At 36.5% G+C, this 13,720-nt stretch overlaps 1 protein-coding gene across 1 annotated transcript in view; it reads left to right on the top strand.

Moving 5' to 3' along the window:
* NDFIP2 (Nedd4 family interacting protein 2) overlaps positions 1-13,720 on the top strand; it is a 61,378-nt gene that overhangs the window by 34,241 nt on the left and 13,417 nt on the right. Inside the window, exons 3-4 of the mRNA XM_040487275.1 lie at positions 1,778-1,911; positions 7,002-7,095. Of these exons, the coding sequence (XP_040343209.1) occupies positions 1,778-1,911; positions 7,002-7,095 (228 nt within the window). The remainder of the gene's footprint in view (positions 1-1,777; positions 1,912-7,001; positions 7,096-13,720) is intronic.

Raw genomic sequence — 13,720 nt, 5'->3', positions numbered from 1 at the left:
AGCAGTGCTTTTTCCCAGTTTGCATTGCATTTGTTAGTTTCATTTTGCCTTTCACGGGAGTTAAAACTTTTCAAAAATTACATATCTGTTGTTAATGTAAAAGATCTCATCCTTTTGGGTAATGTATGTCATTGTTCCGGTTTTTAAATTTATAATTTTAATGTTACTGCCTTAAAATTTATAACCATTGCTTTCACTTAAATTTTGCTTCTATTCGAGGCTTCAGAACTAAAGAAATCTATTTTCCTGACTGTGTGTGGTGTTTTTACATCTGAATAAGAAGTCATTTCTAAGGATTTATGAGCCTTGTACCATTTTGGTGGTACTCAGTGTTCTGCTGCTACTAGCATTACCTGTCATTGGATTAAAAATTGCCTAGCTTCATATCCTTAGCTCTTATTGATAGCATTTAAAAAACTTCTTTTAAAACCAGTATACATTAAAATACAAAAGGAAAAGAATTGCTAGAGTGAAATGTGTTTTCATGTGGAAATGCAAGAAATTCTGATAGAGAAAATTATAAACTGATATAGAAAATGTGCAAATGCTGTATTTATAATCGAGGAAATAATGAAAGTGATGTCAGACATTGGGGTGTGGACAACTTTGAGAGTCTGATTTTCTTGGCAGTGATGCTAGCATGAGTCTAATCAGTATATCAACCTGTACGTATCGCTTTACCTGTACTGCTGAAGTTGGTGATAAGTGATGCAGGTTTTTTTTCTAAATTAGCACTCTTTGGGGCTCCTGGGTGGCTCATTTGCTTAAGCGTCCAACTCTTGGTTTCAGCTCAGGTCATGATCGCACAGGTTCGTGAGTTCGAGCCCCGCATCAGGTTCTGTGCTGGCAGTGTGGAGTCTGCTTGGGATTCTCCTTCTCTCTCTCTCCGCTCCCTTCCCAACTTGCTCTGTCTCTGTCACTCTCCAAATAGATAAATAAACTTAAAAAAAAAGTAAAATTAGCACTTTCCCCTTGCTATTGTGTTATATTTCTGAAGATCATATTTTAAAAATCATCTAAAAATTGGGGAGGGAAAAATTCTTCATAAAAAGAAACTCTGAAAAACTAGGTAGATATGGAAAAAAATGAGAAGAGGGGGAGAGGAGTAAAAAAGAACTAAAAATCACCAGTCTTTTTTAGGAAAGAGAAATGTTGAGTTTGCTGAAGAGATTTGGACAGTTGCTAAAACTGACATGTAAAAAAAATGAACCTCACATGTTATGAGAGCAAATATTGGTAATTAGGAAATCCCTGGACTCTGCCACTTGTTGGTTGTGTAATACTGGGCAAATTCCTTAAGTTTTCTGAACTTGAGAGTTGCTAGGATTAACGTCTATAGAAGTGGCGTATTAAATAATGAGTACTATACAAGTGTTATTATTCCTGATACTTCTACTTTTAGGCTATGAGATTATGAGCAAGTAAATTAAATTCTTTGAGCATAGCAGTAGGTAGAATGGATGCTCATATGTGATGACTTTCTCACCTCCCTTGTCTTGCACAGATTTTCAGATTTCATTCTTGATATTTTTGTTTTTTGTAACAGCCTTTAGATGATATTTATGAGTCTTTTCCCTTTATAATAGATACGGGACTAAACTAACACATAGGATTGAATTAGTAACTTACATACTACCTAGCTTTATAAAATAAGACTACAAATAGCAGTAATAGTCTTTAGTAGCCTGTTGTAAATTATTAAATTATGTTTTTGACTATAAAAATTTTATTAAATAGTTTGTTTTAATGGTTGTCCTTTTTTAATCCCTTTCTTCAGATTCAGAAGTTTATAGTGAGTTTTATCCCGTGCCACCTCCCTACAGTGTCGCTACCTCCCTTCCTACATACGATGAAGCCGAGAAGGCCAAGGCTGCTGCCATGGCGGCTGCAGCAGCAGAAACAGCTCAGAGAGTAAGGCGATCTGATTGCTTCCTTTTGAGAATATCGTCTAGTAATTCTGAGTACATTCAGTAATGTCAGAAATAGTTCTCTAAGAGTGTTTGTGCATGTAGATTGTTTTTTAGTATTTTCTCTACTACTACTTATGTGTGTTGTCATGCTATGGTGAAATTGGCACTCTCCTAGTTAAATCCACCTTCTCCACCGTTTCTGTTTCTGTTTATTTCTATATCAGTCTTCCTCCTACACTCCATCTTAGTTTGTGGACATCCTAGTCCTTATCTTTACCAATATGTTTCCTAAGTCTTGATTTGTCTTCCCTCACGTGCTGACTTTTACCCCCCTCACTCTAGTTACTGCATCCCATTGACCTCTTCACTGTTGATATCCTTATTTCCTTCTTTATATAATTTGGATTTTGTGGTCCTTAACTACAATCATAAAGCATCTTTTTTTCCCCTACTCAATTGTGTATATTAGTATAGCCAGTCTAGTGACTCTGAATGAACTCTGTGTAGGTTAAAAAACACAGAGAAATAACATTACAAGGCCTCCAAATTATGTTTGTCAACTAACTTTTTAATATTTTTTGGCGTTTTAACACATCCCACACTAGAAGTTTAGAATGATGGTCAAGGATTCCACCTGCCCCTTCTCCCCTTACTGTCTCAGTAGGAGAGCCAGTGATACATATGGATGCTACTTCTTGTTCTGGTAAAGGAATGACTATCTCAGTAGTGGACAGTCAACAAGATGCATGTGTGCTATTTTACAGTCCAGTAAAAGATGGAAGTTATTTCATTTCAGCATGGCTGCAAGCCGGGCTAGAGTTTGTTGCCCTTTTTTCTTGCTTTAGACGTTAGAGATGAGTACCATTTCAGAGTCCTAGATTCATCCCATTTTTTTTTCAGGAAAAGACACCCAAACTTATGTTTACACAGAAAGCTAGAATGAGGTGAGGGATAAAGGGAGAGAAAGGAGTTTTTGTGCACAGCGTTCTCCTGCCATCAGGCCAGAGCCCAGCAAGTAGTGTATTTGATAGGTGAGTGTTTTCTCCTGGATGGGTTTCTTTTATCAGTACAGCACTTTCCATGCCTGCTCCCACTCTTGTACTCCAACACACAGAGTTAAATGTCAACATAAATAGCTTTGGGCACATAAGTAAAAACAGCAAGCCTCAAATTTATTATTTATGCCTTTTCCCTCTGAGGGGGAAAGCAAGTCTTTGTTAAGACCGTGGCATAAATACAGCTCAGTCAATAAGGGTTTTTTGATGCTTGGAGGAGAGAATCATAGAGAAGGAGCATAGATCTGTATAGAGTGTGGAGTTTCTATCAAAATCAACTCTAGGTTGCCTGGCACATACGTGGTTGTCCATGCATTGTATACATGCATGCACTCTCCGTGAACCAGAAGGACTCTTTCTCAGGGAGTGTCTCTCTAGAGACCTTGGAAATGGCAGAGGTCCTTAAAAGGATGTTAAGCAAGTTTGGGACCTCTATTGCCCTAACTTGCACACAGTAGGGTAGAACTCTCCAAAGAAAGAAGCAAGCCTTGTCTTGCTCTCTGTGAGGAAAAGCTTTTAGAACATGGCTTATTCACCAGGTAGTCTTATCTTACAACCTAATAGTGAGCAGTGTTTGTTTTTTTGTACCTTATTTTAAAGTTTGTCAGTAACTTGTCTTTTGACACAAAAACTAACACTTTATAAATTGTGAGCCACTCCAGGACAAGGACCTTGTGGTTACATTTCTAGCACCTCACTATTATCTGGCACATACTTGGTATTTAATAAATTACAGTTTATTAAGTTGAATACTTTTAAAAAATTAGCAATGAAGAGAAAGAAATTAGGAAGAAGAAAATACCACACTTGTTCTCTTACAGCTTTTCATTTTAAAATATATTGGTGTCTTTTACCAGTTTTGGGATTTATAAAGCTGTGTTTAATGTTGAAATTATCACAGAGTTTCTTTTATTTTTTAAGCATTTTATATAAATGTTTCTCTGTTATTTTAATGGTTGAGTGAAATTCCATGGAATCAATTATGCTACTGTAATTTAGTGGTCATTCCTCTCTGGTAAAGTTATCAGATTATTTTGAAATGTGTGTTGATGTGTGTATGTTTTACATTGTTAATGTCGTAAAAGATATCTTTGCATATGTGTTTTCTTTTTACAAATGATGTGTGATAAAAATATCTGGACTGATATTTAGAAAAAATATGAAATGTTTATATTCTTGCTATCATACTGACTGGTTTGGAGGGGCTTACACTGGGTTTTAATGCTTATTTCTTGAATTAACTTGCAATTATACAAAATCTTATTGTGTATTTAGTCATTGCCAATCACTGAATTTTCTACGATATATGATTGCAGAGTACTTGAGGGATATTTTGGCCCAAATAATGAGCAATATGGTTCTGAAAGTCTTTTTCTTTTGGCAGTGTATGTAGTGAGACTGCCATGAATATATTAGCATTTTCTTGACCAGTCTCCTGAGCCTCAGTTCCCACTAAGAAACACAAAGAGGACCAAGTAATGTTTCCACACACAGTGTGGAACCTTGAGTTTAGTGAACCCAATGTATTTTTAATGGTCACTAAACATGCCCACATCTCTGCCCTAGGGAGTGACACGCTCTCTCTTCCAAAGCCGTCTGCAATATAAACATCCTTGAAAAGATAGTACAGAAGAAGGGCAGCCATTGCCTCCACCTGGAAGACAATCAGAAACATGAAGGACTCATCAAGAATTGTCTCCTGACAAGAGTCCACTGTTGGTGGGCGTTTAGATTGTATCTGATCTTTTGCTCTTATTAACGTTGCTGCAACAAATTATCTTTAATACATGATTTCTTGTAAGTGGGAATATAAGAAGTAAATTTGTACAGAGTATTTCAAGAACTGGAATGCTGGGTCAAAGGGTGTGTGGGTAAATTTTTTTTTTTCCTTTTTAAGAGTTTTTATTTCAGTTCCAGTTAACATACAGTGTGATATTAGTTTCAGGTGTACAGTTTAGTGACACCCAGTGCTCATCACAACAAGTGCAGTCCTTGATCCCTATCGCCTTTTTGACCCATCCCCTGCCCCTCTGGTAACCATCAGTTCTCTATAGTTAAGTCTGTTTCTTGGTTTCTCTCTTTCTCCCTATGATCCTTTGTTTTGTTTCTTAAATTTCACATATGTGAAATCACGTGGTATTTGTTTTTGACGGACTGACTTCGCTTAGCAAAATACTGTCTTTAGCTCCACATCACATCCACATCATTGCAAATGGCAAGGTTTCATTCTTTTTTATGGCCAAGTAATATTTCATTGTATGTATGTACCATGTCTTCTTTATCCATTCATCAATCAGCAGACGCTTGGGCTGTTTTCATAATATGGCTCTTGTAGATAATGCTACACTGAGGTGCGTGTCTCCCTTTGAAGTAGTATATTTGTATTCTTTGGGTAAATACCTAGCAGGGCAGTTGCTGGATCATAGAGTTATTTCTGTTTTAACTTTTTGAGGAACCTTCCTCCATTCTGTTTTCCGGAGTAGCTGCACCAGTTTACATTCCACCAACACTGCAGGAGGGTTCTGTTTTCTCCACATCCTCACCAACACCTGTTGTTTCTTGTGTTTTTGATTTTAGCCATTCTGACAGGTGTGAGGTGGTATCTCATTGTAGTTTTCATTTGCATTTCCCTGATGATGAAGTATGGTGAGTATTTTCTTGTGTCTGTTGGCCATCTAGATGTCTTCTTTGGAAAAAAATCTATTCATGCCTTCTGCCCACCTTTTAATTGGATTATTCATTTTTTGGGTATTGAGTTTTATAAGTTCTTCATACATTTTGGATACTAATCCTTTTTTAGATATGTCATTTGCAAATATCTTCTCCATTCCATAGTTTGCCTTTTAGTTTTGTTTCCTTCACTGTGCAGAAGCTGTTTGTTTGTTTATTTATTTATTTACTTATTTATTTTTGAGAGAGAGAGAGCGCACAAGCAGGGGAGAGGGGGAGAGGGAGGGAGACACAGAATCCGAAGCAGGCTTCAGGCTCCAAGCTGTCAGCACAGAGCTGGATGTGGGGCTTGAACTTATGAGCCACGAGATCATGACCCGAGCCGAAGTGGGATGCTAAACTGACTGAGCCACCTAGCCGCCCCTATTTACTTACTTAAAAAAATTTTTTTTAATGTTTATTTTTGAGAGAGAGACAGAATATGAGTGGGGGAGGGGCAGAGAGAGGGAGACACAGAATTCGAAACAGGCTCCAGGCTCTGAGCTGTCAGCACAGAGCCTTACCTGGGGCTCGAACTCATGAACTGTGAGATCATGACCTGAGCCGACATCAGATGCTTAACCGACTGAGCCACCCAGGTGCCCCAGAAGCTTTTTATTTTGATCAAGTCCCGATAGTTTATTTTCTCTTTTGTTTCCCTTGCCTCCGGAGAGATGTATCTAGTAAGAAGTTGCTACGGCTAATGTCCAACAGGTTACTGCCTGGATTTTCCTCTAGGATCTTAATGATTTTGGGTCTCATATTTAGGTCTTTCATCCATTTTGAATTATTGTTGTGTATGGTATAGGAAAGTGGTCCAGTTTCATTCTTCTGCATGTTGCTGTCCAGTTTTCCCAACAGCATTTGTTAAAGAGACTGTCTTTTTGCCACTGGATATTCTTTCCTGTTTTGTTGAAGATTAATTGACCATATAGTTGTAGGTTACATTTTTATTTTTGATAAATATTGCCAAGTTGCCAGCCATAGAGGTCATATAATTTAGACTCCACCAATGATCATGAAAATTCCTCTTTCCCATTGGATGCAAATGCACAGTGTCAGTCACATCTTTCTTGATAATCATTTTCATTAATCCAGTATTTAGTTTTTATCTTTTTTGTTTAACCCTTTTTAAGGGTGCCCATGAAAAATTAATTCTTGCTAATGTTTTTGATTACTTTGTGCCAGATATTGTATTCTCTGTATCGTTTTGTCTATACAACAAATTGAGGACATTTGATTTTATTTAATTTTTTATCTTTATACTTAAGATAATAAAGTTGTAATTAGTTTTTAGTGTGCTAGTCTAATGTTACATGTTTTACAGATTCAGGAGGAAGAGTGTCAACCAAGAGATGACTTTAGTGATGCAGACCAGCTCCGAGTGGGTAATGATGGAATTTTTATGCTGGCGTTTTTCAGTAAGTGATTTTTCATTTCCACATTGTTTCTTTGGGTATACTGGCTACATGTGTATTTAAAGTAACATAGATAGTGAAGAAAGGCAAATATTGTTAAAGTGTATCTAATTAGTGTAAAATATAAATTGTTTCTGATATGTGATCATGTGAGACCATAAAAATCCTAGAATTTATTAAACACAACTGTGTATTGCAATCATTATGCTAGATACTGACTGTATGGAGTTATATAAGCATATTTAAGCTAAATATGTTTTTGCATGAAAAATGTTGCATGTCCATGCAGTGATGTAGGACCAGGCAGAATGAAACTATTAACTTCTGCTTTTGGGGCAAAGGACTTGCATTTGAGCGTCTTTATAAGGCACGAAAGAAGGGTTGGAAAAGGAAATATTTTGGGCAACTGGAATAATGTGATTTGAGACACAAAAGAAGGCAAGTATGTCTTCTTTGGGGGAATGGTAAGTGATTAGAAGACCAGAAACCTAAGTAAGATTTTTTTTTTAACATGTTGCAGAATTCTTAGTTTAATATCTGAACTTATAAAGTATGCTTTATGCTTTGAGGGAAGACTGTGTTATAGTCTTAGTATTTAAATTCCTAATACACGGATTGGCATATAGTATACTCAGTACATAATATTATGACACTTGAATTGTTTAATTGCTAAAATCAAGTTTTAGAAACCCAATATTCATGTAAGTAAGTTTCTTAGACTAGGATATGGTGAATTTCTGCCCTCAACCTGGTTAAATGACCAAGCTTTCACAGAATGCATATTTCATTCATTTTAAGTATAATGTTTATTTTGATAATAAAACTGAGGAATATTTTACTTATTTAAAGTATTACATTCAAATTTAAAAATAGAAAATTCTTCTTGAGTTACTTTTGAGTCTGGGAAATCACTAATCCTCCATTTTGAAATGGTTTCTTCCTTGCTTGCTTTCATTTCACCTGCTGAAGAATAGAAGTAGATAACCACTCAGAAATGGTAGGTTAGTGGGAAGATAGTTACGTTTTCTCTTCAAATTTAGTACCTTATGTTCTGCTTCGCAGCCAGCTAATGTATATGCAATATTTAAATCTTGTGGTTTTAGTTAAAGTTTGTAATTAGATACAATGTTGGGTATAGTAGAAAGGAACACTTTGGCTACAGATAACTACTGTCTTGTGCTGTCAGTCTAGTAAACTGGCTTTTTTCTTAGTTTCAGTTTAACTAGTAAGCCTTTATTATCAAGTCTTCCACATATTTTGCTAAGAGCATAAATATTAATTCCTCTAATGGTTATAGCTTTTAAAAATCTTAATTGGAAAAGAGAATTTAAATTAATTGGGCTATTTTTAGTATAAAGACTTGTTTCTTAGGAATAAAAATGTGATTTAATACCACCTAGTTATTTGACTCAGAGCTTAGTGATTATTTCTCTATTTCTCGATTTCACTTAACCCTGCTGTCTTTTTAACCTGTATTTTTTTTTAGATTTGAAAACATTTTTCTTGATTAAACAGTGTTGTGTTTGGTAACCTAGACACGTGGTTGACCTTATTTGGCCTGTGGTGGTATATAATTTAATATAAATATATTTAATATATTTAGTGTAAATCACCTACTTTTACTGCATTTTTACTAATGCCTCTACACCTTATTTTTTATGCATCCCATTCTATAAGTACTGCACCAATATTATAAGAGTAAAAATATATATTATTTTCAGACTTCATTTCCTAATATATTTTTTTGTGGTAAACTGTAGGCCAGTGTTTGAGTTTATTTGCTTTGATGGGCATAGATTTATTTGTAATCACTGCCACCTAGTGGCTGTTCTTCAAATTGCAACTTGGTATATTTTTCATGCTTCCACTATCTAATAGTAGCTATTGTCTAGATTCTCTTCTATTTTCTATTTCTTTGGTTCAGAAATAGATTTTTTTTAATTTAAAAAAATTTTTCATTTTAATTTCAGTACAGTTAACATACATAGTGTTATAATAGTTTCAAGTGTACAATTTAGTGATTCAGCAGTTCTGTACATTTTCAGTATTCATCATAAGTATCTTCTTTAATCCCCATCACTTATTTCACCCATTCCCCTCCCCCACCGCCTCCTGTCTGGTAACCATCAGCTTGTTCTCTATAGTTAAGTGTCTGTTTCTTGGTTTGTTTTTCTCTTTTTTTTTTTGTTTGCTTGCCTTTGTTTCCTAAATTCCACATGAGCGTAATCATATGATATTTGTCTTTCTCTGACTTATTTCACCTAGCATTATACTCTCTAGCTTCATCCTTGTTGTTGCAAATGGCAATATTTCTTTTTTTTTTTTTTTTTTAGTTTTTTTTTTTTTTTTTACGTTTATTCAGTTTTGAGAAACAGAGAGAGTGCAAGCATGGGAGGGGCAGAGAGTGAAGAAGACACAGAATCCGAAGCAGGCTTCAGGCTCTGAGCTGTTGTCACAGAGCCCAATGCAGGGCAGGGCTCAAACCCATAAACTGTGAGATCATGACCTGAGGCGAAGTCGAACATTCAACTGACTGAGCCACCCAGGTGCCCCGAGATTTCATTTTTTTTTAATGGCTGAATAATATTACTCTGTGTGTGTGTGTGTGTGTGTGTGTGTGTGTGTGTGTGTGTGTGTGTATACACATCACATCTTCTTCATTCATCTATCGGTAGACACTTGGGCTGTTTTCATAATTTGGCTATTGTAAATAATGCTGAAGTAAACATAGGGTAGCATATATCCTATTGAATTAGTGTTTTTATATTCTTTGGGTACATACTCAGTAGTGTGATTACTGGATCATAGGATACTTCAGTTCTAACTTTCTGAGGGACTTCCATAGAGTTTTCTACAGTGGCTGCACCAGTTTGCATTCCTACCAGCAGTGTGTGATGGTTCCTTTTTTTCCACATCCTCACCAACACTTATTGGTTGTCAGAAATAGATTTTCTTTAATATGGTTTATAGCTTAAGCATTTCAGGTAATAAAAGTTGTGTGAATACAAACTACGGTGAATATCAGTAAGAATATTTCAGTTAAAACTCTTTGGTGGCTTAATTCTTGCCTATTCTGTTTCAACATCCATTTTTCAGTCTCTTACCATATGTAATCCTAAAAAAAGGTTACACATAAATTTGTAAAATAATTGCATGTTTATGTTCAGAAAATGTAGAGAAAGAAATGTATGTATCCCTTGATAATTTTTGCTTTTCATAATCCCTTGAAGTGTCACAGCAAAATGTCTCATACATGCCTAACTTGCTTGTTTAACAGACTTCTTAAGACAATGGAGTGAAAGTCAGTTGTTAGTTAAAAGCTAGAAATTAAGATTGAATTCATTGGATAATTGATAGTCTGGAAATGACCTTGAACTCTAGTACTTAAAAATGGAATGGACTCTGTTTAGAAAACTTTACTTCTAGGGTTTATTCCTACCTTTTATACTTACTGTAGTGATCTCTGTGGTGTGAACATTTTGTAACTTTACTAAATGAGAGCCTGTTCCTACATGGAAAGAGCTTTGAAAACAAAAAATCGAGTTTGGGTCTTACTTATATCAGTGTTCTAACTTTAAATTTTAAATAATTTTGAGCATTAGTTTCTTCATAATGAGCTGGTAACAGCTGCCTTTCATGATTTTTGTGAGGCTTAGAAGTGATATGATTAAAGCATTCGCCCAGTTGCTACACAAATACCGTAGATACGATGTGTCCTTCTCAGTGCATCGTATCAGGAGGCAGTGATCCAGTTATGTCTTTTTACTGGTGATGTCAGTTCTCACCAGGTTAAGGTGGTGTCTGCTAGCTTTCTTCACTATTTTTTCCTTTTGTAATTAATAAGTGTCTTGTGGCTTTTGAAAATTTAAAAGTAAAGTCTTATTAATGGATAACTGTAGTGTACAATATTGCTTTCTAGGCTGTTCTGCTACCCTCTTTTCTGTAGATGGGAGGTATATGTAAGAAAGAGATCACTGCATAGAAGACATGAAAGGCTTGGATGTGCCTATCCTACCTATACCTCTTACTTGCTTTGTGAGTTTATGTGGCACTTTGCTGTTCTAGGTCTCAATTTGTCCTTCTGTAGAATGGAATTAATTCTGACTTTGCCCTTCTTAAAAGGCTAATGAGAAGATCAAATAAGTTAAAATATGTGAAATGTCATAAATTATAGAGTGCTGTTGGGTGAAGGTAGTTTGTAGTAATGTTCTCCTTCCACATCCTTAATTGAGAATTCACCTTTTACATGATTTAAACTGATTGGCAGCCTTCTTTCAAATGTCATTAACCTGTCTGACTCACTTTCATACAAAGAAGGGCACTGTGAATGTGACTGTGGAGAGTGTAATTGGAGCAACACTTTGCATTCTTTACCAACTTTTCTTAATTGCCCTGCTTTGTAGCTGCTTGCTCCCCCCAGTTTTATTTTTTCTAAGGAATATAGGTTTTGGAAGTCTGTTCCTTCTTTGGATTCCATGTTGGGCCTTGACTGTGTGGGGACTAGGTGCCCTATGCCTTTTAAGCTTTGTCCTAAGTTTCCAAGGAAACATGGCACAAATGAAGTAAAGCTGAAAGAAAAGTGTTCCTGTCTTTTTCCCTAGGCATATTACATTCACCTGCCTCTACTACATGTTTCTTTTATGGATTTTACACACTTAAGGTTTAGCATACATTTATTTTCTTTTTTGCCAATTCAGACATGTCATAGAGGATTCAGAATTTAATGCTTCTGCCCTTTCTGTGTTTTAAGACCTGTTCAGCTTTACTTGCTGTCTTATAGGCCAAGCCCATAAAAGGTGAATCTGTTGGGGCCCCTGGGTGGCCCAGTTGGTTAAGCATCCCACTTCAGCTCAGGTCACGATCTTGTGGTTCGTGAGTTCAAGCCCTGCGTCGGGCTTTCTACTGTCAGCACGGAGCCCTCTATAGATCCTCTGTCTTTGCCTCTCTCTGCTCCTACCCTGCTTGTGCTCTCTCTGCCTCAAAAATAAAATAAACATTCAAAAATTTTTTTTAAAAAGTGAATCTGTCTACACTCAAGTAGTCACCAACTTTGTTTTTTTCCTAGTGCTTAAATCAATTACAGATGGATAAAGTTATGTATTAGTCTCTTAGAGCTAATACCACCATATGGGTGGCTTAAACAGTGGAAATTTATTTTCTCACAGTTCTGGAGGCTTGAAGTCCAAGATCAAAGTGCTGGAAAATTTGGTTTCTGGTGAGGGGTCCTCTTCTTGGCTGTGGACGGCTGTCTTCCTGTGTCTCACATGGTCTCTTTTCTACATGTGGGTGGAGAGAGAGCTCCCTTAGTGCTCTTCCTCTTCCTATAAGGTCACCAATCCTAGTGGATTAGGGCTCTACCTTTATATCCTTAATTATCTCCATAAAGGCCCTATCTCTAAATTCAGTCACACTGGGGAGTTAGGGTTTTAAGGAGACACAGTTCAGTCCATAATACGTTATATTGCACGAGCATAGCTTGTAGGAATCCCTGCTGCTGGCAGAGTGCAGAAAGAGAAAACATGATGACTCAATAGGTACTTTTTTGTTTTTTGGATCTTATTTCTGGTGTGGGTACAGTGGTATGTGTACTAGATACCAGTAGATCTGATTTTGAAGAAAACAATGTTGAATTTTCCCCTGAACTAAACATGCTCAGAGGTGAAAATGCACTTTTGGAATATTTCGCTGTTTTGTATTTTCCCCATCAGTGCTTCCTGTGTTTTAACCATGTGACATGCTTGTAAAATGATAGACTGAGGCATCACTGGGATAAAGTAATAAGTTGCTCATGGCTGCTGGCAGTCTGTCCTCTGCCCCAGACCTCACCCACCCGCTGAGGAGGAGGAGAGTAACTGTCTCAGCCAGTCACAGCACACGTATGGCACATAGGTTGGGAATCTTTACTGCTATTTATTAATGTAAATTCTTTATTTTAAATAGACAGGAAGATATTACATAAAGCTGTTGCATGGTTTCTCCACAGATAACACAAATATTAACCCATTGGATGTAGAACAGCTATGTCTAATAGTATATTCTATGATGCTGGAAATATTCTGTATCTCTGCTGTCCAATATGGTAGCTACAGCCAGATGTGACCATTGCGCACTTGACATGTGGCTAGTGTGACTGAGGGACTAAATTTTAAATTTCCTGTCATTTTAATTAATTGAAGTGTAAATATCCCGCTTTGTAGAGCAGGGTAGGTTCCTGGAGCAAGTGGAAGAAGCAGTGTGGCTGGGGGGCACTGGATAACAGATGCAGAGGACAGCGAAGTACTGATCAGTATCTGGGTTTACAAAAAAGAAAATGTGGAGTGTAAACAAGTTTTATTTCCAGTAGTGTCACCTGAATTTTTTTTTTTTTTTTTGAAAAGATATAACCTATTCTGTAAAGAGATCATCTTGTATGGGTAGTAATAATGGCTAACATTTCCTTAGGGATCACCATGTGCCAGATTCTATACCATGTTAAACTCTTTAAATTGATTATCTCACTTAATCCCCTTATCAGCCTTGTGAAGTAGTACTACAGATCAGAGAACTGTGGCTCACCAGAGTCAGCAGTGAGTCCAAGGTCATTTATCTAGTGAGTGAGTACACTTTGACTCAAACACAGGTCTCTTAC

Source organism: Herpailurus yagouaroundi, unplaced genomic scaffold (assembly GCF_014898765.1).
Source record: "Herpailurus yagouaroundi ecotype Mexico unplaced genomic scaffold, PumYag 164, whole genome shotgun sequence".
In the NCBI taxonomy this organism is placed as follows: Eukaryota; Metazoa; Chordata; class Mammalia; order Carnivora; family Felidae; genus Herpailurus; species Herpailurus yagouaroundi.
The sequence above is the reverse complement of the archived record's forward strand: the minus strand, read 5'-3'. Positions and strand labels throughout refer to the sequence as shown.